Genomic DNA, 26,327 nt, shown 5'->3' on the forward strand with positions numbered 1-26,327 from the left:
GGAGGTGACGTCCCTGCGGCCGCGGGGCTCAGGGTGCTTCCGGGTGGAAGAGGCCCCAGCGAAGGCCCCGGGGGTGGAGAGGGTGCTGGGGGGGTTCCGGGCGTTGGGGGGGTGCCACGATGAGCCGGGGGGGGCGGGGGGCTGCCCCAGCAGCTGAGAATGTTGGCTCGGTGCTGCTGCAGCAGCAGGAAAACCTGCAACTGTTCGAGCTGCTGGGCCGGAAATGTGTGGTGAGGGGATGGGGGACCCTGTGGTTGCAGGGGGGGCCATGGGGGGGTCCTTGGGGGTCCCGTGGGGGGCCCAATGGGGTCCTCGGGTTCCAAGGGGGCTAAGAGGGTCCAGTGGTGCTGGGAGTGGTGGGGATTTATGGGATCCTGGGGGGGCTAAGAGGGTCCTGGGGGGGGTAAGAGAGTCTCAGGGGGTTCTTTGGGTTCCTGGGGGGGTGTTAATGGTGCTTACAGGTATGGGGGGATCTCACATGGAAATCCTGGCTGGGTGTTGTGGGTTTTTAAGGTCCTTTGTGGTCGTGGGATGGGGATGGGGGGGGTCGTACGCTCACTGGGGGGGTCACTGGGGGGGTCTGTGGGATCCGCCATCCCCACTCATCCCTTCCTCAGACCCTGGCGACGGCCGTGGTGCAGCTGGTGCTGGCAGAGCCGGGGGGGGGCGCGGGGGGGTCCTGGGCCAAGCGGTGCTGCGGCGTCGCCTGCCTGGTGAGGGACAGCAGCCGGCGCTCCTACTTCATCCGCCTGTACGGGCTGAGGGTGAGTGGGGCGGGCTGGGGGGGCACTCGGAGCGGAGCTGTGTGGGGGTGTCACTGCTTGGGGGGGGTCTCGTTCTGGGGTACGGCGCTGTGGCGGCCGTTCCTGGGGCAGCGGAGGGAGGGAGGCCCATCGAGGGGGGGGGCTGAGGGGTGGGGGTGTTTGTGGGGAGGCTGAGCTCCGGCTGTGCCCCCCCCCCGCCCCCCCAGGCCGGCCGCCTGCTGTGGGAGCAGGAGCTGCAGGCGCAGATGGGGTACGGAGCTGCAATGCCTTTCTTCCACACCTTGAGCTGCGAGGTGAGGGGCGGGGCTTCGGGGAGAGGGCGGGGCTATGGAGGTGTGGGCGGGGCTATGGAGGTGTGGGCGGGGCTAAGAGGCTCTGGCGGGGGTCGTGGGCTGTGGGCGGGGCTACGGGTGTGTGGGCGGGGCTACGGATCTGGGCGGAGTTAAGGGGCTGTGGGTGTGAGCAAGGGGCTGTGGGCGGGACGATGGGTTGTAGGCGGGGCCAAGATCTTATGGGCGGGGCTAAGAGGCTCAGCAGGGCTAAACGTATGCGAGTGGGGCAATGTGGCTGCGGGCGGGGCTAAGATGATCTGGGCGGGGCTAAGGGGGCTGTGGGCGGGGCTGACCGTGTCCGGTCAGAGCTATGGGCAGGGTGGTGCTAAAGGCGGGCGGGTGGGGCTCAAGGTGTTCAGGCGTGGTCGGTGGGTGGGGGCTGCTGGCTGCGGGAGGGGCTAAAGCGCAGGGGGCGGGGCCTCACAGGAGGGCCAGGCGGGACTGAACTTCGCGGATGAGGCTGAGGCGGCCGCCTTTGAGGAGCGGGTGCAGGAGAGGCTGCGGCGGCGGCAGCAGCGAGCAGGTGAGTAAATGGGGGGGGATGCAGAGCCCCGAGGCTCCACAGCGTTCTGCTCACCCTCTCTCCTTACAGAGACCCGGCAGCTCCCACCCCCGCCGCCTCCTGGCGATGGTGAGTCCCACCCCTCGTGTAGGTTGGGGAGCAGGGTTGGGGTGGGGGGCACAGGAGCGGGTGAGGGGGGGCACGGAGTGCACACCGATCCCCTCCAATGCAGAGCGTCGTGGGAGCCTTCCCCGGCCCCCCCCGGCCCCTATGGACAGCAGTGGTGAGTGCCTGCCCCATAGCTTGGGGACTTCCTACCCCATAGGCTTTTTTACCCTTGGAGGGGCCCCCAAACCCACAAACTCCCTCTGCTGCTCCCGCAGCTCCATCGTTGCCAGCTGTGCCCATCGCCAACCCTGACATCACAGCTTCCCGCTACCGAGGGCTGCCTGGCCCCACAGCAGGAAGCCCCACAGCGGGCAGCGAGCGCAAGAAGGGCCGCAAGAAAATCTCCAAGGCCGACATCGGAGCCCCGTCTGGCTTCAAGTGAGTATGGGGGGGCGATGTGGGGCTGATGGGGTGATATCTGGGCATGTGTAAGGGGGAAATGTGGGGCTGGGGGAGATGTGAGGCACTTCCTGAGCCCCTCTGTCCCCCAGGCACGTCGGCCACATCGGCTGGGATCCCGCCAACGGCTTTGATGTATGTATGGGCTGTGGGGGGAGCATTGTGAGGAACCCCTCATGTGGAGCACAGGGGTCCTAAGGAGCCGTGTGGGTGCAGACAGCAGCGCTGGACCCCGACCTGCGGGCTCTGTTCGCACGGGCTGGCATCAGCGAGGCGCAGCTGGCAGACGCTGAGACCTCACGCCTCATCTATGACTTCATCGAGGGGCAGGGGGGGCTGCAGGCCGTCAAGGAGGAGATGCGGCGCCAGGGTGAGCCGCGCAGAGCCCCCCTTCCTACAGAGCCACCCTGCGGGTGCCCACGGCACCATTAACACCGCAATCAATGCCTCTCCTTGCAGGCCCACAAGGCAGAGGGGGCACCCCACCTCCTCCCCCTCCTCCCTCCGGACCCCCACGGGCTCGCGGCGGGCCGCTGCCTCCCCCCCCACCGTCCGGGGGTCCTCCGCCCCCTCCACGTGGGGGGCCCGGCCCGGCTTCCGGCCCTCGGCCCGCGGCTCCGCCCCCTCCTCGAGGCCCCGCCCCTCCGTGCGCCGCCGCCTCCGTGGCTCCGCCCCCTCCGCCCCCACCTCTGCCCCCCCCCAGCGGGAGCCCCTCCATGGTGGGCGGCCCTCCCGCGCGGGGGGCGCTCCTGGATCAGATCCGGCAGGGCGTGACGCTGAACAAGGTGGGGAGGGGCTGCGGTGCCCCGGGGTGGGCGCGGGGGGGCCGTAACGCCCCGAGGGCACAAAGGCGGAGGGGGGGCCGAGGGGCAGCCCGTTGCAGTGCGGTTGGTCGGGGTGCGGCTCCCCGCGGGCTCCGCTCTGATCGACCTCCGCTCCGTCCCGCAGACCCCCGAAGCCCCCGAGGGCGGCGCCGGGGGCGGGGCGGCGGGAGGGCTGGTGGGCGCGCTGATGGACGTGATGCAGAAGCGGAGCCGCGTCATTCACTCCTCAGGTGAGGCACCCCATTCCCCCCCCCGAACCAAGGCGGTGCCCCCCTGACCCCCCCGCCCCCCACAGACGAAGGCGAGGACGGCGACGAGGACGACGAGGACGAATGGGACGAATGACGGCTCCGCAGCGCCCCCTGGCGGCCGCAGCGCTTCGCGCCCCCCGCCCGACCCCCAATTCGAAATAAACGGCGGCGGATGAGCGATTAATTACCGCGGCACTGCCCGTTAATGAGCGCTGGGAGGGACTGAGCGTCGGTAATTGGCGTAAGGAGGGTTTATGGCCTCGCAGCCCAGTCAATCGATGGGTAACGCGCGTAAAACTGATTAACAGCGGTCGTGAGCGGCAATGAAAGGCGAAACGCTCCCAGAATCCACCGCGCAGCACTGCGGAGCTCATTGAGGCTGCGGTGCGCGCACAGAGCAGCGATTTATCGGCGCGACGGCATAAGGAGGGCGATCCCCGCTACAGGCAGCGCTGCGGAGCGGCAGAACTTGGAAAATGGGGAGAAAAAGGCATTTTTAGGGAAAAACCGGCCGCCGCAGGGACAGGTGGGCAAGATGTAAATTAGGGGGGGCAAAGAGCCAATCAGCGCGCGGCTGCGAAGGCAGGGGCGGTAAAAGAGGGGCGGGCCCCGCCCCCCGCCGCGCGCTGCCTGTCGGGCGGAAACGGAAAAAAAAAAAAAAAAAAAAAAAAAAGAGCGCGCTGGGGGGGGCGGAAAGGAGGGAAAGAGGAAGGCGGCAAAAAAAAAAAAAAGGAAAAAGATGGCGGAAAATTTAAAAGGTGAGCGCGCGGCACGGCGGGCGGGCGGCTCTTCCCGCGCTTTTCGCTGCGCGGCGCGGCGGCGGCCGTTGGGGGGGGGGGGGAGGGGCGGCCGCGCGCCTCGGCGCGGAACGTGGGGGGGGAAACGAGGTGGGCGCCCCCCGTGCGACCCCCCGTGCGCCCCCCCAGGCTGCTCCGTCTGCTGCAAATCGACGTGGGCGCAGCTGCGGGAGATCTGCCGGGCCGAGCGGCTGCGGTGCGCGGCGCTCGGCGTCACGCGGCGGAACCTCGGGGAGTTCGAGGTGGAATATCTGTGCGACTACAAGCGAGTCGGGGTGAGCGCGGGCGGCCCGGGGTGCGGGCGCGGGGGATCCGGGGGGGGCTGGGGACCCCGCGATCGCGGGGAGCGGCGCTGTGAGCCCCATCTGGGCTGCGGGGACCCGAGCGGGTCGTGTGGGCGCTGGAGGGGCGCGGGAGCCCAAAGCCCCTCCGTCCCGGTGGGAAATCGGCGCACAGGGAGGGACGCTCAGGGCCCCCCCCGAGAACGAGTTAAAGCGGCGGCAGGAGGTGCTGCGACCTCAATTGTGCCCCAGAAAGGGCCGTACGTGACACAGGAGGGCTGCTGTGACCTCAGAGCCTCTCCAGATTGAGCTTTAGGGACCCAGGAGGGACACCGAGATCCCAGATCTGCCCCCAGAATGGCTATAGAGGTTCCAAGAGACACTCTGTGCCCTCGGATTCCCCTTCCCAAAACTGGCTTGTAGAGTCACCAGGTGCTGTGCTGCCCAATTATTCCAAAAAATGGGTTATAGGGTTTCTTGGAGGGACACTGAGACCCAAAACCCACCCCCAGAATGGATTATAGAGGCGCCAGGATGGACGTAGACCGTAGATCCCTCTAAAATTGGGTTAAAGGGACTCCAGGATTGGTGCTCTGACCCCTGATGTCCCCCTAAATCGGTCACAGAGGCACCAGCGTGGATGCTGTGACTCCCAAACCCTCCCAGATTGGTTTATAGGTACCCCGGAAGGGACACTGAGGCCTTAAGTCCTCCCCAGTGTGAGCCATGGCAGCACCAGGATTTGTAGCGTGACCCCAAATCCACACCAGAATGGGTTACAGAAATCTGGGATAGACCCTCAAAAATGGGTTGCAAGGGCTCAATGAAGGAGAATGTAAGGCCAGATTTACCCCTGCCCGCTTCCCCCTTTCTCCCAGCTGGCTCATAGGGGCCCCAGGAGGGACACTGAGACCCCAATCCCTCTATAAAATGGGAAACATGAATTGTAGGGGTCCCAGGAGGGGGAGGGGGGTGGAAGTGGCCCAAACGGGCTCCAAGTGCCTGCGCACAAAGCTGTGCCCCCCCCCTCCCTTCCCCTCCGCAGGGCGAGGAGTTCTACCTGGTGAAGTGGAGGGGGTACCCCGACAGCGCCAACAGCTGGGAGCCCCGCAAGAACCTGCGCTGCCGGGGGCTGCTGAAGCAGCTGCACCAGGACCTGGCGCGCGCCCCGGGGGGACCGGTGAGACCCGGACCCCGAGGTTTGCCCCCCCGCGCCTCCTCATACCTGGTGCAGAAAGCGGAGCAGCGGCAGGCGCTGCGGCGCTGGGAGCAGCACCTGAACAACACGCGCAGCCACCGCGGCCGCATCGCCGTGGAGAACGAGGTGGACTTGCACGGCCCCCCCCGGGACTTCGTCTACATCAACGAGTACAAAGTGGGGGCCGGCGTCCAGCTGACGCCCGTGGCTGTGGGCTGCGAGTGCAGCGACTGCTTGGCGGAGGCTGCGGGCGGCTGCTGCCCCGGAGCCTCGCACAACAAGTTTGCCTACAACGAGGCGGGGCAGGTGCGCATCCGGGCCGGGCTGCCCATCTATGAGTGCAACTCGCGGTGCCGCTGCGGCTCCGACTGCCCCAACCGCGTGGTGCAGAAGGGCATCCGCTACGACCTCTGCATCTTCCGCACCGGCAACGGGCGCGGCTGGGGCGTCCGCACCTTGGAGCGCATCCGCAAGAACAGCTTCGTGATGGAGTACGTGGGGGAGGTGAGCGCGGGGCGGGGGGAGGTGCTGCAGTGGGTGGCCGCGGCGCTGGGGCTGCACTGCGTCACGAGCACGGAATGGTTGGGTTGGACCCCAAGGATCACGAATCTCCAGCCCCTCCCGCATGCAGGGCTGCCAACCTGCACATTTAATACCGGCCCAGGCTGCCCAGGGCCCCATCCAACCTGGCCTTGAACACCTCCAGGGATGGACGGGCATCCACAGCCTCTCTGGGCAGCTGTTCCAGCACCTCACCGCTCTCTGTGTAAAGAACTTCCCCCTGACATCCAAGCTAAATCTCCCCTGCCTCAACTTCAAACCATTTCCTTGTCCTGCCATTATCTCCCGTTTCCAAGAGTTGATTCCCCTCCTGTTTGTAGGCTCCCTTTAGGTACTGAAGGCTGCAATGATTCACCCTGCAGCCTTCTCTTCTCCAGGCTGAACAAGCCCAGCTCCTTCAGCCTGTCTTCACAGGGGAGGTGCTGCAGCCCTCTGATATCTGTGGCCTCCTCTGGACCCCTCCAACAGCTGTCTTTCTTTACTGGGGACCCCAGACCCAGTCAGTGCTGCAGATGGGGCCTCACACGGGCAGAGCAGTGAGGGGCAATTCCCTCCCTGTCCCCGCTGGCCACCCCTCTGCTGCTGGAGCCCAGGATCCCATTTGCTTTCTGAGCTGCAGGTGCACACTGCTGGCTCATGTTCAGTTTTTCACCCACCAGGAGCCCCAGGTCCCTCTCTGCAGGGCGGCTCTCATGGGCTGCTCCTCCCAGTCTGTATCAACGCCGGGGATTCACCACCGATGGTGGTGTTGTGGTGGTGCGATGTTGATGTTGTGGTGCTGCACCCCCTGCAGATCATCACCTCGGAGGAGGCGGAGCGCCGCGGGCAGGTGTACGACCGGCAGGGCGCCACGTACCTGTTTGACCTGGACTACGTGGAGGACGTCTACACCGTGGATGCCGCGCACTACGGCAACATCTCCCACTTCGTCAACCACAGCGTGAGTGGGGGTGGATCCCCCTACCCCGACTTGGGGGGGGAGCTCCTGGGGTTGGCGGGGCTCTGTCTGACCCCTCCCCACCCCTGCAGTGCGACCCCAACCTGCAGGTCTACAACGTCTTCATTGAGAACCTGGACGAACGCCTGCCCCGCATCGCCCTCTTTGCCACCCGCCCCATCCGCGCCGGCGAGGAGCTCACCTTCGACTACAACATGCACGGTGGGCACCACAGCGTGGGCCAACCCCGCCCTGCCCCACCCTGTGACACCAGGCCCGAAGTCACGGGATCCCATGGGACGTGGGAGGCATCCCACAGCGTTATGGGGTTGATATGGGTGTATGTGGGGGTCCACGGTGCTCTGGGGTTGGCACGTGTCCTGCGATGCCCTGAGGTCTGTCCCAGCCCCACGGCACAGCCTCCCACCCCACAGGGTCTGCTCCTGCCCCACACTACTGCTGTAAGGGCTGCGGGGGGAAGCTGGAGCACATCCTTCCCTTACTGCCCTCCTTCTCCCCACAGTGGATCCGGTGGACGCAGAGAGCACCCGCATGGACTCCAACTTTGGACTGGCTGGGGGGGGCCTGAGCAGCTCCCCCCGCTCCCGGGGCCGCATTGAGTGCAAATGTGGGGCCGCTGCCTGCCGCAAGTACCTCTTCTGACCCAAATTCACACCAGGGAGTTGCAAACACACGTGTTGAACGCAGCAGGGGGTCTGTGCCATACCATGGGAGAGGGGGACAGAGAGGGGGGGTCACGTCACGCGTGCTGGCGGCGCCAGACGATGACAGTTCCGGCAGCGTCGCTGGAGGCCAGCAGGCTCTCGTCGCAGTTAAAAGCGACGGCCAGCACGGCGTGGCCGTGGCCCTGCAGGGTGTTGACCGTGGCACGGGCCGAGCGGCCCACATCAAAGAAGTGCACGCAGGCATCTTCGCTGCCTGTCACTGGGGGTGGAGAAGGGGGAGATAGAGTTGGGGGCAGCCCCGTGGTTGTGCCCCCCCCCTTACTGCCCAGTACGAACCCACGCAGGCGCCCTGGCGGAAGGACATCAGTGGGCAGAAGCAGCTGCGCAGCGGTTGCTCCCGGTGCCGCGTGGGGAAGCTGCGGCGTAGGCGCAGCCCCGGTGCTCCTGAGCCTTCCTCCTCCACCACACTGCATGTGGACAGCGTCAGCCCCACAGCCCCCACACGTCTCCCCTCCCGGCCCCTTGGGCTTCCCCAGCCCTGCTGGGACGCCCTGTCCCAGCCCCACGGGACTCCACGGACGCCTCCCCAGCCCCGCTGGGACGTCCCCCCTCCCCACAGCCAGGTCTCAGGAGGTGATTATTGCCCCCATAGTGCCCCCCTACCGGAAGAGCAGCAGGCGGTCAGGGCAGGCGTTGACCAGGAGGGAGGGATCGGGCGCCTCGCGGCTGGCCCAGGCGCGCGCTGACAGCGAGGTGATGGATCCGCCCGCCTGCACCACCACGCGGGAAGCTTTGGTCAGGCGCCCTGAGGGGTGACGCGGTGAGAAGGGCTCCGCCCCGCCCCGCCCCACGGCGCCGCCCCACGGCGCCGCCCCACTTACCGGTGCCGGGGTCGCAGAGGAAGGACGAGATGGAGCCGCGGTCGTCACCAGCCCAGAGCACGCGGCCGGGGGCATCGAAGCACAGCGCCAGCACCCGGCCCGGCAGCCGCCCTGCGCCGCCGCGGGCTGCTTTTCCCGTGGAGATGTTCACCACCCGCACCATGTGCCGGGCACTGCCCACCTGTGGGACAAACCGGGTGGGATGGGATGGGGCAGCATGGGGAGGGGGTGTGGGGATGTGGGATGGGATGCTGTGATGGGGAAAATCATAGGACACAGTAAGGGGGATGGGACACAGGGACGTGATAGGCACAGGGGATGGGGACGCAGTGCTGGGTCACAGTGATGGGGACAGTGATGAGATGCAGTGAGAGGAATGGGATGAAGTGGCATGGGATGGGATGATGCGATGGGGCATGGCAATAGGAACAGCAAGGGGGATGGGACATAAGGATGTAGTGATAGACAGGATATGAAGATGCAGTGCTGGGGACAGTGATGAGATGCAGTGACAGGGGTGGAATGAGGTGATAGGACACGCTGACAGCAATGGGCCAGGGCCGGGCGAAGGTGATGGCAGCACTCACCACGGTGAGGTTGTTGTTGAGCGGCTGGAAGGCGCAGCAGAGCAGCGCGGCACCGTCAGGGTCGGGCACCCGGCGGATGCAGCGGCCGTCGTTGGGCGCCCAGAGGCGCAGCGTCCCGTCCAGCGAGGCCGACACGAGGACGTCGTTGGAAAGCGACCAGGCAAAGTCCGCCACGCCGCCGTCGTGGCCCCGCAGCACCCGCAGCACTGCCGGCGGCCCCGGCGCCAGCCGGCACACCGAGATGGTGCCGTCCAGAGAGCAGCAGGCCAGCAGGTGGCGGTCATCGTGGGCAAACTGCACCTTGGGCACTGCAAACAGCGTCAGCACCGCGCGCCCGCCAGCCCAGCAACCCCCAGACTCGCTCCCAGCGCTGCCCGTTACCGGCGCTGTCCGTGTGCTGGTCGAAGACGTGGTAGACGCCGGCGAAGGCGTAGTTCTCACTCAGCGTTGTGTCCCCGGCCATGGCGCGGCTCGCCTCCGCCAGTGGTGTGGGCACGACGCCTGGGGGGCTGTGGGGTGGCGTTGGCTCTTGGACCCCCGCTCCCACCAAGAAAACAAACCAAACCTGAGCCTCTCCTGCAGAGCTCACCGTTCATCAGTGCTTCCCCGGGGGGCTCCAGGGTGGGAACCACGGCTCAAGGACCTCCTATGGCCACGGGGTGCACGTGGGTCCTCCTCGAAGTCCTGGAGGGGAGAATCGGGGTGTGGGGGCTCCTGGGCTGCACAGATTGCCTCCAGGGGGGTCATACGGAACTCGGGATGCAACCGTGACCCCAAATGCTTCCAAAGTGGGTTATAAGGATCCAAGGAGGGACAGTGCCATCCCAGATCTCCTCAGATGGGTTACAGGGACACCAGGAAGGATGCTGGGACCTCAAAAGCCCCCCACATGAGTTACAGTGGCCCCAAAATAATGATGTGACTCCAGATCCCCCCCAAAGTGTGTTACAGACACCACAGGAGGGATGCTGTGACCCCAAATACCCCCGGATGGGCTGCAGGAACCCAGGATGGATGCTGTAACCCCACTCTCCCCCTCCCAAGCAGTTTATGGAGACCTCCGCAGAGCCAGAGACCCCAAACCCCCCCAGACGGGTTACGGGGCTCCCAGGCCGGGTGCCGTGACCACAGTGTCCCCCAGCCCCCCCATCCCCCCCGCACCTCCATACGGTCCAGCGTGGTTCTGCTCGCCCTCAGCGCGCTGCCGCTGTGCGCCCTGCAGCTGCCGGCCTCGGACAGCGCCCCGTAGCGCTGGGCCAGGAGCCGGGCCCGCAGCCGCAGGTACCACCGCCGGGTGCCGCCCTCCAGCGCTCCGCCCTGCGCGCGCTCCCGCAGCAGCTGGCTCCGGCGCCGCACGTACTGCGTGCGGAACTGCGGGCAGCGCGGGCTGCGGTAGGCCGCGTACCTGCGGGCGGGGGGCCGTCAGACCGCGCGCCGCCGCCGGGACCCCCGCTCGGAGCGCCGCCGCCCGCCCCCCTCCGGGCCTCACCGCGCGTCCACCGCCAGCACCTGCTGCCACACGGCGGCCATGGCGGCGGCGGCCGCCCCCGGGGGCTGCCCGTCCCGCTCCACCGCTGCGCAGGGCCGCCGCTCGCGGCCGCCGCCGCCGCCGCCTCAACGCCAAAATGGCGCCGCGCGTCGCCCCGGCGACGAAACGGGGGGCGGGGCTTCGCCTCCCAGCCAATAAGAGAGGGGGGGAGCGAGGGAGGCGGGGATGAGCTGCGGGCTCTGAGGTAAGCGGCGCGGCGATTGGTCCCCGCCGTCCCGTCCCTCCCAGTCGCGCTTCCTCGGCGCCCGCTGCGCCTCACTTTACGGCCTCTCACCGCTCCTCTGGCCTTTACGACAGACGGCAGCGCTTTGCGGCAGCGGGAAGCGCGGCGCGGGCGGCGGGGTCTGTGGGGCGGTGTGGGGTAACGGGGGACAATGGGGGCGGTGGGAGGAATCAGGGGGGCGATGAGGGGCCAACGGAGGCCAGTGTGAGGGAGTTGGGGGAAACAGGGAGATAATGGGGGTGGTAACGGGGGCAGTTGGGGGCCGATAGGGGTTAATTGGGGCCTATGAGGGGCAGTTTGGGTGCATTTGGAATCACTTGGGTGGCAGTGGGGCTCTTTGGGGTCACCTGGGGGATATTTGGGGTCACCTGGGGGGCAGTGGGGCTCTTTGGGGTCACCTGGGCAGTTTTCTGGCTGGGGGTGCAGCCTTTGTCCCCCCAGCCCCGCCATGGCGCGATGCCTCTGGCCGTGAGATGGCCGTTCCCCGCAGGGCCGCCGCTCTGCAGCCGCCTGGTGCTGGGCCTGGTGGGCACCTACAGCTGCCTGTGGACCCGTGAGTGCCCCACAACCTGTGAGCCTTCCCCACAATTCCTGGGCTGGGGAACCTCACCGTGCCCCTCCTCCCCCTTAGGATACCTGAACCGCCTGCGGGTGCACAACGCCGAGGTGCTGCACGAGTTGGTGGAGCGGCGGGGGCCACACACCCCCCTCCTCACCCTGTCCAATCATCAGTCCTGCATGGATGACCCACACCTATGGGGTGCGTGGGGCTGGGGGAGGCCTCAGTAGGGGCTGGGGTGGGGGTACATGGGGTGCTGAGGAGGCTCCCATGCAGCTGGGGGGGCTGTAGGCACTAGGGTGGGGTTTTTGAGAGTGTTCGGGGAGTCCCGTGGGTCTGGGGGCATCTCATCGTCTCTGTGCCCTTTTGCCACCCCCAGGCTCTCTGAAGCTTCGCCACATTTGGAGCCTTCACAAAATGCGATGGTGAGGGGGAGATCCAGGGTGTGGTGGGGATACGTGAGGCTCCCCACTGCCCCCCTCACGCTGTGGACAACCCCAGGACCCCCACAGCCGCAGACATCTGCTTCACCCGAGAGCTGCACTCACGTTTCTTCAGCTTGGGACGCTGTGTCCCCGTGTGCCGCGGTGAGGGGTTTTACTGGGAGAAACTGGGAGGGCTCAGTTCATTCTGGGGGTGACTCTGATCTCTGCAGGGGACGGCGTCTACCAGCGTGGGATGGATTTCGTCCTGGAGAAACTCAATCAGGGAGATTGGGTGCACGTCTTCCCCGAGGGTATGGGGGGAACTTGGGGGGCTCCTGGGGGCACTGGTGTTTATGGGGAGGGTGAGACTTTCTGAAAGAGTCCCCTGCTAACATCCTCCCCGTGGTATCTTTTCCGTAGGCAAAGTAAACATGGGGCAGGAGTTCGTGCGCTTCAAGTGGGGTGAGACCCCCGTGCCGTGCCCATCACCCCCTCTATGCCCCACATCTTCCTCTCTGTTCCTCACAGCTCCCCTCCTTCCTCACACAGGCATCGGGCGTCTCCTGGCTGAGTGCCGCCTGGACCCCATTGTCCTCCCCCTGTGGCACGGCGGTGAGTGCAGAGCCATTGGTCTGCTTTTAGTTTTTCAGGGGACAGGGATTGGGGTTTGCTATGGGGCTGGGCCCTGCTATGGGGCCAAGCCTTGCTGACAGGGCTGACCCCATTGTTCCAGGCATGAATGATGTGCTGCCCAATGCTCCCCCCTATGTGCCCCGTGTGGGAAAGGTGAGTTACCTGGGGGGAGGGGAAGGGCACAAAAAACGTTGGGGGTGTTGGTGGGGCACTGACACTGTCCCACAGCGGATCACAGTGGTTGTGGGGCAACCCTTCAGCGTCCGACCCCTCTTGGAGCGGCTGAGGGCTGAAGGCACCTCTACAGTAAGTGCATGTGGGGTTATGGGGTTGCTCTGCCCCACAGATTGTGGGGTGGGTGGGCTCTGTGAGTCCATCTCCATACTTCAATCCTGTAGGTGGAGATGCGGAAAGCACTGACAGATTTTGTGCAGCGGGAATTCGAGGCACTGAGGAGCCACGCACGGACCTTACACCCATCCACATAGCTGTGGGGCTGCCCCATGGATGGACAAACAGAGCCCCCCCTCCAAAACAGTGCACCGTGCCAATAAAGGTGGTTGAGCTCTGCACCCCCTCCCCACTGTGTCCCCTCAGTTCCACAAATGTGGGGATGCTGCTCCCAATCCCAGACTTTTATTGAAGCTCAAACTATGGGGTGAGAAAGGTGGGGAGGGGCAGACCCCCAAAATGGGGCTAAAAACCCCCAAACGGGGCCAAAGCCACACTGTGGGGCTCAGCCCCCACCTCTGTCACTCTGTAACGGAACTGCTGTCCCCCATTGGCTTGTGGGGGAGTGACCCCTCCCAAAAATAGCAAAGTCCCAAAGGATGTGGTGTGGTCCTGGAGGAAGGCTGTCCCATCACTCCTCCTTTTTGTCTCGGGGGCCGTCGTGGGCTGCCTGGTGGGGGTTGGGGGGGGGTTAAACAGAATGGTCCCTCTGTGACCCCACAGTGTTACCAGTCTATCCCAGTCCTTCTCCCACTGCCCCCCATCTATCCCAGTCCCTCTCCCAGTAACATGTTTTTCCCCGATGCCGTTTATTCTACTTTCTCTCAATGCTCTCAGACCCTTTCCTGTTATACCCTGTGACCCCAATCCCACACCAGGCATCTGCAGTCCATCCCAATGATGTCCTCGTCCCTCTCCCAGTGCTTCCAGTCCCCCCGGTACCTGCAGCCGTGCGTGCTGCTCCAGCAGCCGGTCGTACTCCCGCGTCAGCCCCTCTGCCTGCCGCCGCATGGCCTGCACCTCATTCTCCGCCTTCTCCAGAGCTGTGTGGTAGGGAGGTCACCCCATAGAGCCCCCCCTGCTCTCGCCACCCCACCCCCCCATTCTTCTTGCCCTTACTGCGCTTGCTGGCTGCCAGCTCCTCCTTCAGTTTCTCCACTTTCGCCTTCAGGCTCTCATTCTCAGCCCGGCTAGGGGGGGCTGAGTCATCTCCTGCCTCTTGCAGTTGCTGCGGGATGGGATGGAGAGAATTGGAATCCCAATAGCTGCCTTAAACGCCCCCAGGACGCCCGCAGCACCCCACACAACGCCAGCCCCCATTTTACCTTGCGCAACGCCTCGTTGTCCTCCATGTAGCGCCGTGCTGCCTGGCTCGCTCCCTCCGCCTGCTTGCGGAATGCTTGGCTGGAGGCCCCCAGCAACGCTTGCTGCGAGATCAGGGTGACCAAACGCCGCAGCAGGCTGCAAACAGGGATGTCAGCAGTGCCGTGCCACCCCCCTCAGGACCCCATTCCTTCCCCTGTACTCACAAGGAGAGCAGCAGCGCAAAGCCGGCCAAGTAGAGGTTGCGTTGGGCACGGAACAGCCGCATGTGGAAGTGCTCCAAAGCCCCCGGGGTGGTGGGGAGTGCTGCCCGCTCAGAGGCATTGTACTTACGGGTCTCCCTATAGGCATCTGGAGGGTGCGGGATTATGGGATGTTAGAGCTTATAGCGGGGTTATGGAGACCCTACAAACAGTGGGATGGGGTTCCCGGCATCATGGGGGGAGGGGGGAGTCCTAATGGAGCTGTGGGGATCCCCATGGCTTTTGGGCAGTGCCACCCACCCAGGGGGGATTGGAGTTATGTGGGGACTCTGGGGATTATAAGGGCTCGGGGCTTCATAGCGGTCATAGGAGCACATGGAGGCACATAGAAGGGTTATGAAAAGGTTACGGGGGTTTATGGAGAAGTTACGGGGCTGTGGAGCCGCACCCAGCAGCAGCAGCACCAGGATGACGATGAGCACCACGAAGGCCGTGTTGCCGTAGGCCACCGCCAGCCCCACCAGCCGCGACTTGAAGATCTTCTGCCATCTTTTTTTTTGGGGGGGGGGGGGGTTAAGGGGACTCCCGGCTGCAGGGAGAACCCCAACCCCAAACCGCTCACCTGGTGGGGGACACGAAGGGGACGCAGAGCAGGAGGACGAGGAAGACCTCCGCGTAGAGGAAGGTGGCGACCACCGTCCACTGCAGACTCATGGCGGCCTGGGGAGGGGCAGCGTGAATAGGAGCCCCCCGGCACCCCAATAATTCCCCTAAGGGACACCAACAGGGCTCCCCAGGGCCAACATGACTCCCCTAGGAAGCCCCAGGGCTCCCCTAATTCCCTTCAGGCCCCCATATCCGCCTCAGGACCCCCACGGCGCTCTCTAACCGCCCTCCTCCACCCCCACCCCTCCCGGCCCCCCTCGCACCGCAGCAGCCGCTTCCCCGCCGCCGCCCTCGGACGGAAAAAGGAAGCGGCCGGCCGGAAGTGCCCGCCCACGGCAGGGCTGGCGACCAATCAGCGCAGTGCCGTGGGTGCCGCTTCAGCGCCGCGCGTTTCTCTTCTGCCCCCTGCAGAAGAGTCCCCCTGGGTTAGCCCTGCCTTTCCACTAAGTGCTCAAGCACTGCTTGTACAACCAATGAATACACAGATGTTACAATACGAAATAAACGAGAGAGTTTGGATAAGCATGCTATTACACTAAAAAGAGAATAAATAAGAGTACTTACCCTTGTCTTGGGCTCACTGTAAAACTCCAAAGGAGAGATTTCCAGAAGAGACCCTTCTGATGGCAGTCAGCTCTTAAATGGGTCTGGGGGAGGTGCAGCCAGGCTCCACCCCTTCCAGCAGCGCAGAATTGCCTTCACCTGTGCTCCCAGTGCTGAGTCATTGCTCGCCTCAGGTGTTCAATCAGAGGTTCAGGCTGCGATTCAGCAGTTCCCATACACCATTTCCCCCGTGTCTCTGTGTCCCCTGTGTCCCCATGTCCCACCACGTCCCCATGACCTCATCATGGTGTGGGTGCGCAGCACGTGGCACAGCAGTGCCCCCGTCCCTGTTCCTGCTGTCTGCTGGGAATTGTGTTGGTTCCTGTATGGGAATTGTGAGGTCACAGCCTGAAGCGGTGATGGAGCACCTGGTGAGGGGTGTAGCCCTGCCAGCACAGGTGGAAGCAATTCACCCGTGGGACCAGGTGGGGCTGAGCCTGGCTCCACCCCTCCCTGACCGCATTTAAGGGCTGGCAGCCACAGAGGCAGCATCTCGTCTTGGAGCCTGCCTCCTCAGGAGCATTGGGTGAGCCTCTGGAGTGGGGTGAGTGGTTCCTTTTGTGTTTTAGCTTTCTGCCTTTTTGGGGGATCCTAACAGCATTTAAGGGCTGGCAGCCATAATGATGCTTTTACTCCTTGGAGGCTGCCTCCCTGGGAGTGTGGGGTGAGTGTTTCCTTTGTTATTTCAGAGCTTTGTGTTTTCTGGGGGACCCTGATTATGTCTAAGGACTGGCAGCTACAGGAGCAGCATCTGTGCCAGCTCACCTCAGAGCCTTCACTTCTCCAGGCTGAACAGCCCCAGCTCTCTGTTTTCTTAGGAGAGGTGTTCCATCCCTTGGCTCATATTTGTCTGTCCTCTGGATGTGCTCCAACAGCTCCATGTCTCTCCTGTGTCAAGCATTCTGCATGTTGACACAGTGCTCCAGGTGAGGCCTCAGAGCAGAGGGGTGGGGGTTGTCTCCCTTCACCTGCTGACCACACATCTTTGGATGCAGCCCAGGATACGGTTGGTTTTCTGGGCTGGGAGGGAGCACTGCTGACTCCTGTCCAGCTGCCACCTGCCATTACCCCACAGCTCTTACAGGACGGGACTATGCTCACTCCTTTCTTTTTTTTTTGTTTTCAATCTTTGTTGGTTGATGCTCGGTTGAACAGGAGCTGACAGTGTGTCCAGGTGTCCAAGAGGGCCAATGCTATCCTGGCCTGCATTAGCAATAGCGTGGCCAGCAGGAGCAGGGAGGTAATCGTCCCCTGTACTCAGCTCTGGTGAGGCTGCACCTGGACTACTGCGTTCAGTTTTGGGCTCCTTTCTACAAGAAAGACACTGAGGCCCTGGAACGTGCCCAGAGAAGGGCAACAAAAGTGGTGAGGGGTCTGAGCACGAGTCTTATGAGGAGCAGCTGAGGGAGCTGGGATTGTTTAGGCTGGAGAAGAGGCAGCCCAGGGGAGACTTCATTGTGCTCTACAGTGTCCTGAAGGGAGGTTGTGATGAGGAGGGTTTTGGCCTCTTCTCTGAGGTAACAAACAGGACCCAGGAAACAGCCACAAGTTGTGCCAGAGGAGATTTAGATTAGGCATATGGAAAAGCTTTTTCTCTCAGAGCGGTCAGGCACTAGAATGCCTGGTTTAGTAGCTTGTGGTAGCCATGGTGATGGGAGGATGGTTGGACTGGATGATCTTGTAGGTCCCTTCCAAACCTGTGATTTTATGATATTCACTCCCCAGCATGTTTTGGTTATGGGCAAGTTCCCTCATCCCAGCTGCACTTGGACTTGCTGAACCAAATTTTGTTGAACAAAATTTGTTGATTTGCAGCCAGTTCTTCATCCATGGAGCAGTCCACCCATCAAATCCATCTCTTTCCAATTTAGAGAGAAGGATAGTGCAGGGTACTATGTTAGAGGCCTTGCTGAAGTCCAGATAGATGACGTCAGTGGCTCTTCCCTTGCCTATCGATGCAGTGACACAAATGGTCACCAAGTTGGTCAAGCAGGATTTGCCCTTGGTGAAGCCCTGCCGGTTTTTCTATATCACCTCCTGCCTTCCATGTGCCCTAGGGTCACTTCCAGGAGGATCTGCTCTGCAATCGTTTCTAGCACAGAGGTGAGACTGACGAGTCTGTAGTTCCTGGGGTCATACTTTCTATCCATAATAATGGGTGTGCTGTCACCTTTTTTCTGCTCGCCAGGCACCTCACCAGATTGCCACGACTTCTCAAACACCATTGAGAGTGGCCCGGTGACTACACCAGCAAATTTCCTCAGGGCTCCGGGATGCATCTCATCAGGACCTGTATACTCCTGGATTTCAGGTCCTCAGGTGGTCCAGAACCCGATCTTCACTCAAATGTGGGGCAAGGAGGGGGGGGTGCCATTTCTTCTTCAATCCCCACCTACCAACCCAAAGGTGAGGGCTGTTATGAGCAGTTATCAGAGAAGGTGGAAGCAAAAATATTGGGTATCTGAGCCTTCTCCTTGTCCGTTGTTCCCAGCTACAGTGCTGCTGTTAAGAGCAGTGTTCACAGTGTGCAGCCCTGCACATGTGGGACAGCACCTTCATTATTGTGTGGTGTCCAACAGGTGCCAGCAAGAGAGGTGCAGTGCTTCTAAGTGCTGTAACAGCTGCACAGAGAGATTTGTGGGTCTTCATGAGAACAGCGAGGAACTGAAATCTGCACTCCCTGGAATGTCCCAACTTTTCTGACTGGTAATTGTCTACCCAACAGGTAAGGGCAATGCACACTCACCAGTGTTTACTGTTACTTAGCTTGTCATAACATAGCACTCCCAGAGCTCTTCATTGCACTTCATGGTGCTCTGAAGGCTGCCTGTCCAATTCTTCCTGCGTTCTCCTTCCCTTTGCTCTGGCTTTCTCTACTGTGTTCTCTTTGCCTTTTTGCCTGAGTCTTCTCTGAAGCATTGGTTTTGGCGTTGGCCCCGTTGGGCCCTCCTCTGGAGCATTGGTTTTGGCGTTGGCCCCGTTGGGCCCTCCTCTGGTTTTGGCGTTGGCCCCTTTGGGCTCTTGTGAAGCAAACAAATAACAGACCCTTCATTTGAGACTCAGGCACCACAGAAGATGATCTCAAACAAAGAGGAACCAACTCACCCCTCCTACCAACAGTCTGGAAAAAAGGGTGAGCTGAGGAGCGCAGCCATCTTCAGTTTGAACTCTGGCACATCAGGAGAAGGAAGCAAGGTGAAGGAAAACCCACGCATGGACTCGGACTGCATAAGCACTCCTGGAAGCACCACTGTGACGCCGAGAGAGGAAGGGGTGGATGTAGGCTCCCCCCGCTCCAGGCACTTGTGCTCACGTTCTGCTTCAGGCTGCAACCCAGGAATTTCTGCACCTCTGTTTTGGCGTGCCCTGCGGCGTTCCCTTTGCCCTCTGTTTTGGCGTTCCCTGCCGTGTTCTCCTTGCCCTCTGTTTTGGCTTTCCATTGACTGTTCTCCTTGCTTTTGACCTTCCTTTAGCCTCGGCTGTTCGCTTTGCCTCTGCTCTGGCTTTCCATGGGAGTTCTGCTTGTCTTTGCCTTTGATTCTCTGGGATTGGCTGGGAGGCAGCGTTAATTGTAATCTTGACATGAACCCCAAGCTTAATGGGGGCTCTGGAGATAATGATATTAACCCACAGTATAACTCTAACCCTAACTCATAACCTGATGCTAAAAATGCCTCTAACCCTAAATACAGTAATAAAATAATGCCTCGTGTTTTCTGTCAAAGTAACTTTAATTTTAATCATGATGCAGAACACAATTGTTAAATTAACTGTAACTTCAAACCTATGAATATCATTATTTCCCTAATGCTCCTTTGCATCATCATTACAGCAATGTGTGCAGGTTGCAGCCCTAAATATGTGGGGCAGTGCCTTCATTACTCTATCGTGTCCAACAGGTGGACAGCGGAGAGCAGGCAACTGCACAGAGAGATGCGTGGGCCTTCATGGGAACAGCGAGGAACTGAAATCTGCACTCCCTGGAATGTCCCAACTTTTCTGACTGGTAATTGTCTACCCAACAGGTAAGGGCAATGCACACTCACCAGTGTTTACTGTTACTTAGCTTGTCATAACATAGCACTCCCAGAGCTCTTCATTGCACTTCATGGTGCTCTGAAGGCTGCCTGTCCAATTCTTCCTGCGTTCTCCTTCCCTTTGCTCTGGCTTTCTCTACTGTGTTCTCTTTGCCTTTTTGCCTGAGTCTTCTCTGAAGCATTGGTTTTGGCGTTGGCCCCGTTGGGCCCTCCTCTGGAGCATTGGTTTTGGCGTTGGCCCCGTTGGGCCCTCCTCTGGTTTTGGCGTTGGCCCCTTTGGGCTCTTGTGAAGCAAACAAATAACAGACCCTTCATTTGAGACTCAGGCACCACAGAAGATGATCTCAAACAAAGAGGAACCAACTCACCCCTCCTACCAACAGTCTGGAAAAAAGGGTGAGCTGAGGAGCGCAGCCATCTTCAGTTTGAACTCTGGCACATCAGGAGAAGGAAGCAAGGTGAAGGAAAACCCACGCATGGACTCGGACTGCATAAGCACTCCTGGAAGCACCACTGTGACGCCGAGAGAGGAAGGGGTGGATGTAGGCTCCCCCCGCTCCAGGCACTTGTGCTCACGTTCTGCTTCAGGCTGCAACCCAGGAATTTCTGCACCTCTGTTTTGGCGTGCCCTGCGGCGTTCCCTTTGCCCTCTGTTTTGGCGTTCCCTGCCGTGTTCTCCTTGCCCTCTGTTTTGGCTTTCCATTGACTGTTCTCCTTGCTTTTGACCTTCCTTTAGCCTCGGCTGTTCGCTTTGCCTCTGCTCTGGCTTTCCATGGGAGTTCTGCTTGTCTTTGCCTTTGATTCTCTGGGATTGGCTGGGAGGCAGCGTTAATTGTAATCTTGACATGAACCCCAAGCTTAATGGGGGCTCTGGAGATAATGATATTAACCCACAGTATAACTCTAACCCTAACTCATAACCTGATGCTAAAAATGCCTCTAACCCTAAATACAGTAATAAAATAATGCCTCGTGTTTTCTGTCAAAGTAACTTTAATTTTAATCATGATGCAGAACACAATTGTTAAATTAACTGTAACTTCAAACCTATGAATATCATTATTTCCCTAATGCTCCTTTGCATCATCATTACAGCAATGTGTGCAGGTTGCAGCCCTAAATATGTGGGGCAGTGCCTTCATTACTCTATCGTGTCCAACAGGTGGACAGCGGAGAGCAGGCAACTGCACTGAGAGATGCGTGGGCCTTCATGGGAACAGCGAGGAACTGAAATCTGCACTCCCTGGAATGTCCCAACTTTTCTGACTGGTAATTGTCTACCCAACAGGTAAGGGCAATGCACACTCACCAGTGTTTACTGTTACTTAGCTTGTCATAACATAGCACTCCCAGAGCTCTTCATTGCACTTCATGGTGCTCTGAAGGCTGCCTGTCCAATTCTTCCTGCGTTCTCCTTCCCTTTGCTCTGGCTTTCTCTACTGTGTTCTCTTTGCCTTTTTGCCTGAGTCTTCTCTGAAGCATTGGTTTTGGCGTTGGCCCCGTTGGGCCCTCCTCTGGAGCATTGGTTTTGGCGTTGGCCCCGTTGGGCCCTCCTCTGGTTTTGGCGTTGGCCCCGTTGGGCCCTCCTCTGGTTTTGGCGTTGGCCCCTTTGGGCTCTTGTGAAGCAAACAAATAACAGACCCTTCATTTGAGACTCAGGCACCACAGAAGATGATCTCAAACAAAGAGGAACCAACTCACCCCTTCTACCAACAGTCTGGAAAAAAGGGTGAGCTGAGGAGCGCAGCCATCTTCAGTTTGAACTCTGGCACATCAGGAGAAGGAAGCGAGGTGAAGGAAAACCCACGCATGGACTCGGACTGCATAAGCACTCCTGGAAGCTCCACTGTGACGCCGAGAGAGGAAGGGGTGGATGTAGGCTCCCCCCGCTCCAGGCACTTGTGCTCACGTTCTGCTTCAGGCTGCAACCCAGGAATTTCTGCACCTCTGTTTTGGCGTGCCCTGCGGCGTTCCCTTTGCCCTCTGTTTTGGCGTTCCCTGCCGTGTTCTCCTTGCCCTCTGTTTTGGCTTTCCATTGACTGTTCTCCTTGCTTTTGACCTTCCTTTAGCCTCGGCTGTTCGCTTTGCCTCTGCTCTGGCTTTCCATGGGAGTTCTGCTTGTCTTTGCCTTTGATTCTCTGGGATTGGCTGGGAGGCAGCGTTAATTGTAATCTTGACATGAACCCCAAGCTTAATGGGGGCTCTGGAGATAATGATATTAACCCACAGTATAACTCTAACCCTAACTCATAACCTGATGCTAAAAATGCCTCTAACCCTAAATACAGTAATAAAATAATGCCTCGTGTTTTCTGTCAAAGTAACTTTAATTTTAATCATGATGCAGAACACAATTGTTAAATTAACTGTAACTTCAAACCTATGAATATCATTATTTCCCTAATGCTCCTTTGCATCATCATTACAGCAATGTGTGCAGGTTGCAGCCCTAAATATGTGGGGCAGTGCCTTCATTACTCTATCGTGTCCAACAGGTGGACAGCGGAGAGCAGGCAACTGCACTGAGAGATGCGTGGGCCTTCATGGGAACAGCGAGGAACTGAAATCTGCACTCCCTGGAATGCCTGGGAACCCCACTTTGCCAACTGGTAATTGTCTGCCCAGCAGGTAAGGGCAATGGACACCCACCATTACTTAGTGATACACAAGGTAGGGTTCCCAGAGCTCATTTCTGCACTTCACGGTGCCCCAAATGCTGCCTGTACTATTCTTCCCGCATTCTCCTTGCCTCCAGCCTTTCACTGCAATGTTCTCCTTCCCTTTGTCCTTGTCTTTCCCTGCTGCGTTTTCTCGCCCTTCTGTTTTGGTGTTCCCTGTGGCATTCTCTTGGCCTTTGTCGTTGGCCTTCTTTGACACGTTCCCTTTGCCTCCTGTTCTGGCATTTCCCGTGAAGTTCTCTTTGGCCTCCGGTTTTGGCATTCCCTGCAATGTTCTCTTTGGCCATTGCCCTTGGCCTTCTTTGCCACGTTCTGTTTGGCTTCTTGTTTTGGCATTCCCTACAGTGTTCTCTTTCGCCTTCGGTTTTGGCGTTCCCTTCCATGTTCTCTTTGGCCTCCCGTTCTGGCATTCCCTGCAATGTTCTCTTTGGCCATTGCCCTTGGCCTTTGCCACGTTCTGTTTGGCCTCTTGTTTTGGCATTCCCTGCAATGTTCTCTTTGGCCATTGCCCTTGGCCTTCTTTGCCACGTTCTGTTTGGCCTCTTGTTTTGGCATTCCCTACAGTGTTCTCTTTCGCCTTCGGTTTTGGCGTTCCCTTCCATGTTCTTTTTGGCCATTGCACCTGGCCTTCTTTACCATGTTCTCTTTGGCCTCTTGTTTTGGCATCCCCTATGGCGTTCTCTTTAGCCTTCGGTTTTGGCCTTCTGTGCCACGTTCTCTGTGGCCATTGCCCTTGACTTTCTGCATTGGCCTTCCATGCAGCGTTCTCAAGGACCTTGCCCTCCATTTTGGCCTTCTCTGCGTTAATCTCTTTGGTCTCTATTTTGGTGTTCTCTGCGGCCTTCTCTTTGGGCCTGGCCTCTGATAAGGCCTCTTCTTTGGTGTTCTCCATGCCTTTGCTGTTGCCTTCCATTGTGTGTCATCTATGCCTTTGCCCTCTATTTTGGTGTTCCCTTGGCTGTTCTTCTTGCCTTGGCCTTCCCTAACTGTCACTCTGAGCATAATCCTAATATACCTAACCCTAATACCTTCACCCTGACCCTATTGAGCTCTGAACCCCAAATGCAGTGCTAATTGTAACCATGACTGCATAGATAACTGTAGTAACTGTCCAAACTAACCCTGAACCTACCCTTGAATTGGGCACTAAACCCATCTGTAACCTTCTGTGTAATACTAACAAAAACACTTACAGCTTCCCTGTTAAACACTCCTAACCCTAATATTACTCAATTTGTCAGAGTGGTGTTTGGCTCCCATGTTTTGTGGGGGCGGGCTTACGGTGAGCGTCGTTTGCGTCTCGGCCTTCCTCTTTCTAAAGCGTGTCTCTCTGTATTACAGGTGAAGATCCTTCGGTACTCCCAGTCGATGACTTGCCCCACTTTCCAGGCTTTCCACACTGACCGCCAGCTCGGTTCGGTCGAGCCGTTACCCACATCCCCCGGTCCATTCCCTTTCCATAGTCTTCCTTTCGCTCTGCCACAAGCCCCTACCACCGCCCAAGTTCATTGCAGGCAATGTGGGGACGCGGCACTCAGTCTCATTATAGTTCATCCCATTGGCCTCAGCACAGCGATCCAACACACCCTTCCTTAGCCCCCTTCTACTCCCAGGCCAACCAACGCTTCCTTCCGATGCGATTTGTGTTCCTTCCCAGCCACTGTGAGACTCGTGCCCCTTTGCGGCCATTTTGAGAGTTGCGCTGACTTGAGCGTGTGCAATCAATTTATCTCGACCAAATTGGTGTTAGCTTTGCAGTCATTTTGCATCAACCAAATTGGCTTTGCATTCAATTTAATTCAACCAAATTGGCTTTAGTTTTGCATTCAATTAACGTAAACCAAATTGGCTTCAGCTTTGCCTTGCTTATGGGGTTGGGTTAGCTTTGCTTTGTTCATTTCTAGCGCAGGGCTAACCCAACCCCATAACCAACGCTCAAGGCCTGTTGGAGGCAATCCGTGTTCCTTCCCGGCCACTGTGAGACTCGTGCCCCTTTGCGGCCATTTTGAGAGTTGCGCTGACTTGAGCGTGTGCAATCAATTTATCTCGACCAAATTGGTGTTAGCTTTGCAGTCATTTTGCATCAACCAAATTGGCTTTGCATTCAATTTAATTCAACCAAATTGGCTTTAGTTTTGCATTCAATTAACGTAAACCAAATTGGCTTCAGCTTTGCCTTGCTTATGGGGTTGGGTTAGCTTTGCTTTGTTCGTTTCTAGCGCAGGGCTAACCCAACCCCATAACCAACGCTCAAGGCCTGTTGGAGGCAATCCGTGTTCCTTCCCGGCCACTGTGAGACTTGTGCCCCTTTGCGGCCATTTTGAGAGTTGCGCTGACTTGAGCGTGTGCAATCAATTTATCTCGACCAAATTGGTGTTAGCTTTGCAGTCATTTTGCATCAACCAAATTGGCTTTGGTTTTGCATTCAATTAACGTAAACCAAATTGGCTTCAGCTTTGCCTTGCTTATGGGGTTGGGTTAGCTTTGCTTTGTTCGTTTCTAGCGCAGGGCTAACCCAACCCCATAAGCAACGCTCAAGGCCTGTTGGAGGCAATCCGTGTTCCTTCCCGGCCACTGTGAGACTCGTGCCCCTTTGCGGCCATTTTGAGAGTTGTGCTGATTTCAGCATGTACAGTCAATTAATCTCAATCAAACTGGCTGTAGCTTTGCAGTCATTTTGCATCAACCAAATTGGCTTTTTCTTTGCCTTGCTTATGGGGTTGGGTTAGCTTTGCTTTGTTTGTTTGTACCGCAGGGCTAACCCAACCCCGTAAGCAACACCCAAGGGCCGTTGGAGGTCATTTGCGTTCCTTCCTGGCCAGTCTGAGACTTGCATTCTGTTTTGGATGGGCTGAGATCTAAACTGCTTTTGAGGTGGATTGCAATACATAATGTTTTTGAAAATGTGATGTCATTAATGGGGTATGGAGGCTCTGTGACCTTTCTCTGGTTAATCTGACGTATGTTAAACTGTACGGAGGAAGTGTATATTGCATCTCTAAACTGCATTGTGCCACATATTCAATCTGTGTAATGCTGCGCCTGTAACTGTGTTGTGCCACATATGGAATGTATGGATGCTGCACCTATAAATTGCATTGTGCCATGTACAGAATATAGCCACAGCATTCATATAAACTAAGTTCGGGAATTGTAATGAATATGTGTAACCCTGATGTACTTCCCAAGGTATAATTGCTGGTATAGTTTCTGTGCATATGATTCTGTGAAAATAGTGCTTTAACAAGTACTATTGCTGAGTCATTTAATGCTGTGGAGTGTCTTGCTTTGTCACAATCACGAATTGGATCACACTTGGAGGTAGGTCTGAGAGGTAGGTATGGAGGGTGGGTTAGGGTTAGGGTTAGGGTTAGGGTTAGGGTTAGGGTTAGGGTTAGGGTTAGGGTTAGGGTTAGGGTTAGGGTTAGGGTTAGGGTTAGGGTTAGGGTTAGGGTTAGGGTTAGGGTTAGGGTTAGGGTTAGGGTTAGGGTTAGGGTTAGGGTTAGGGTTAGGGTTAGGGTTAGGGTTAGGGTTAGGGTTAGGGTTAGGGTTAGGGTAGGGTTAGGGTTAGGGTTAGGGTTAGGGTTAGGGTTAGGGTTAGGGTTAGGGTTAGGGTTAGGGTTAGGGTTAGGGTTAGGGTTAGGGTTAGGGTTAGGGTTAGGGTTAGGGTTAGGGTTAGGGTTAGGGTTAGGGTTAGGGTTAGGGTTAGGGTTAGGGTTAGGGTTAGGGTTAGGGTTAGGGTTAGGGTTAGGGTTAGGGTTAGGGTTAGGGTTAGGGTTAGGGTTAGGGTTAGGGTTAGGGTTAGGGTTAGGGTTAGGGTTAGGGTTAGGGTTAGGGTTAGGGTTAGGGTTAGGGTTAGGGTTAGGGTTAGGGTTAGGGTTAGGGTTAGGGTTAGGGTTAGGGTTAGGGTTAGGGTTAGGGTTAGGGTTAGGGTTAGGGTTAGGGTTAGGGTTAGGGTTAGGGTTAGGGTTAGGGTTAGGGTTAGGGTTAGGGTTAGGGTTAGGGTTAGGGTTAGGGTTAGGGTTAGGG

The 26,327-nt window shown here is 58.9% G+C and overlaps 5 protein-coding genes and 1 long non-coding RNA gene across 8 annotated transcripts; 4 read left to right on the plus strand and 2 right to left on the minus strand.

The window, feature by feature from the left end:
- The first annotated feature begins 45 nt into the window (after positions 1–45).
- Positions 46–3,424, plus strand: WAS (WASP actin nucleation promoting factor). Its single transcript, XM_031611483.2, has 12 exons — positions 46–230; positions 618–764; positions 971–1,057; positions 1,523–1,619; positions 1,689–1,727; positions 1,831–1,881; positions 1,982–2,144; positions 2,258–2,300; positions 2,382–2,535; positions 2,625–2,950; positions 3,114–3,219; positions 3,285–3,424. The coding sequence occupies exons 1-12, from the start codon at positions 120–122 to the stop codon at positions 3,332–3,334; spliced, it is 1,374 nt and encodes a 457-aa protein (XP_031467343.1). The 5' UTR covers positions 46–119; the 3' UTR covers positions 3,335–3,424.
- A 475-nt stretch (positions 3,425–3,899) lies between these two features.
- SUV39H1 (SUV39H1 histone lysine methyltransferase) lies at positions 3,900–7,800 on the plus strand. 2 transcript variants are annotated; one of them, XM_090126670.1, is made up of 6 exons: positions 3,900–3,998; positions 4,167–4,312; positions 5,364–6,020; positions 6,871–7,017; positions 7,125–7,236; positions 7,538–7,800. In XM_090126670.1, the coding sequence occupies exons 1-6, from the start codon at positions 3,980–3,982 to the stop codon at positions 7,675–7,677; spliced, it is 1,221 nt and encodes a 406-aa protein (XP_089982796.1). In that variant the 5' UTR covers positions 3,900–3,979; the 3' UTR covers positions 7,678–7,800. The 2 variants fall into 2 exon arrangements, with proteins under 2 accessions (XP_089982796.1, XP_089982795.1); XM_090126669.1 differs by having other exon boundaries at positions 3,901–3,998; positions 7,107–7,236.
- WDR13 (WD repeat domain 13) lies at positions 7,684–10,803 on the minus strand. The gene is made up of 9 exons (XM_031611473.2): positions 10,658–10,803; positions 10,330–10,573; positions 9,758–9,852; positions 9,550–9,677; positions 9,169–9,476; positions 8,582–8,762; positions 8,364–8,505; positions 8,037–8,167; positions 7,684–7,959 (listed from the first exon to the last, which is right to left on the minus strand). Exons 1-9 carry the CDS (start codon positions 10,696–10,698, stop codon positions 7,775–7,777), a joined length of 1,455 nt encoding a protein of 484 aa, XP_031467333.1. The 5' UTR covers positions 10,699–10,803; the 3' UTR covers positions 7,684–7,774.
- A 103-nt stretch (positions 10,804–10,906) lies between these two features.
- Positions 10,907–13,127, plus strand: TAFAZZIN (tafazzin, phospholipid-lysophospholipid transacylase). The gene is given in 11 exon segments (XM_090126673.1): positions 10,907–11,059; positions 11,382–11,493; positions 11,572–11,700; positions 11,879–11,924; positions 12,001–12,107; positions 12,110–12,235; positions 12,345–12,386; positions 12,474–12,536; positions 12,658–12,710; positions 12,786–12,863; positions 12,956–13,127. Coding segments are annotated over 10 exon segments (831 nt in total). The 5' UTR covers positions 10,907–11,059; positions 11,382–11,396; the 3' UTR covers positions 13,046–13,127.
- A 44-nt stretch (positions 13,128–13,171) lies between these two features.
- BCAP31 (B cell receptor associated protein 31) lies at positions 13,172–15,321 on the minus strand. Its single transcript, XM_031611479.2, has 8 exons — positions 15,244–15,321; positions 14,937–15,034; positions 14,763–14,863; positions 14,318–14,462; positions 14,114–14,249; positions 13,908–14,016; positions 13,731–13,831; positions 13,172–13,458 (listed from the first exon to the last, which is right to left on the minus strand). The coding sequence occupies exons 2-8, from the start codon at positions 15,026–15,028 to the stop codon at positions 13,420–13,422; spliced, it is 723 nt and encodes a 240-aa protein (XP_031467339.1). The 5' UTR covers positions 15,029–15,034; positions 15,244–15,321; the 3' UTR covers positions 13,172–13,419.
- Positions 15,322–15,549: 228 nt separating this feature from the next.
- Positions 15,550–25,655, plus strand: LOC149914691 (uncharacterized). 2 transcript variants are annotated; one of them, XR_016460403.1, is made up of 4 exons: positions 15,550–16,127; positions 17,772–17,989; positions 18,163–22,248; positions 23,640–25,655. It is a non-coding gene; the product is annotated as an uncharacterized LOC149914691 (long non-coding RNA). The 2 variants fall into 2 exon arrangements; XR_016460404.1 differs by having other exon boundaries at positions 18,163–22,229.
- The last annotated feature ends 672 nt before the right edge of the window (positions 25,656–26,327 follow it).

Source organism: Phasianus colchicus, chromosome 29 (assembly GCF_987193195.1).
Source record: "Phasianus colchicus chromosome 29, bPhaCol1.hap1.1, whole genome shotgun sequence".
Lineage (NCBI taxonomy): Eukaryota > Metazoa > Chordata > Aves > Galliformes > Phasianidae > Phasianus > Phasianus colchicus.

Bases quoted from the DNA above. Each gene is read 5' to 3' on its own strand.
- WAS (XM_031611483.2), top strand. From the start codon at position 120: ATGAGCCGGGGGGGGCGGGGGGCTGCCCCAGCAGCTGAGAATGTTGGC. The intron at 765-970 runs GTGAGTGGGGCG...CCGCCCCCCCAG, and splicing joins TCCGCCTGTACGGGCTGAGG to GCCGGCCGCCTGCTGTGGGA. The intron at 1,882-1,981 runs GTGAGTGCCTGC...CTGCTCCCGCAG, and splicing joins GGCCCCTATGGACAGCAGTG to CTCCATCGTTGCCAGCTGTG.
- SUV39H1 (XM_090126669.1), top strand. The intron at 6,021-6,870 runs GTGAGCGCGGGG...CACCCCCTGCAG, and splicing joins TGATGGAGTACGTGGGGGAG to ATCATCACCTCGGAGGAGGC. The intron at 7,018-7,106 runs GTGAGTGGGGGT...CCACCCCTGCAG, and splicing joins CCCACTTCGTCAACCACAGC to TGCGACCCCAACCTGCAGGT.
- WDR13 (XM_031611473.2), bottom strand. From the start codon at position 10,698: ATGGCCGCCGTGTGGCAGCAGGTGCTGGCGGTGGACGCGCG. The intron at 10,574-10,657 runs GTGAGGCCCGGA...CCCCGCCCGCAG, and splicing joins GTGCTGGCGGTGGACGCGCG to GTACGCGGCCTACCGCAGCC. The intron at 8,168-8,363 runs GTAGGGGGGCAC...GTCCACATGCAG, and splicing joins GACCGCCTGCTGCTCTTCCG to TGTGGTGGAGGAGGAAGGCT.
- BCAP31 (XM_031611479.2), bottom strand. From the start codon at position 15,028: ATGAGTCTGCAGTGGACGGTGGTCGCCACCTTCCTCTACGCGGAGGTC. The intron at 14,250-14,317 runs GTGAGTACAGGG...CCCTGTTTGCAG, and splicing joins TTTGCGCTGCTGCTCTCCTT to CCTGCTGCGGCGTTTGGTCA. The intron at 13,832-13,907 runs GTAAGGGCAAGA...CCTACCACACAG, and splicing joins GCTGGCAGCCAGCAAGCGCA to CTCTGGAGAAGGCGGAGAAT.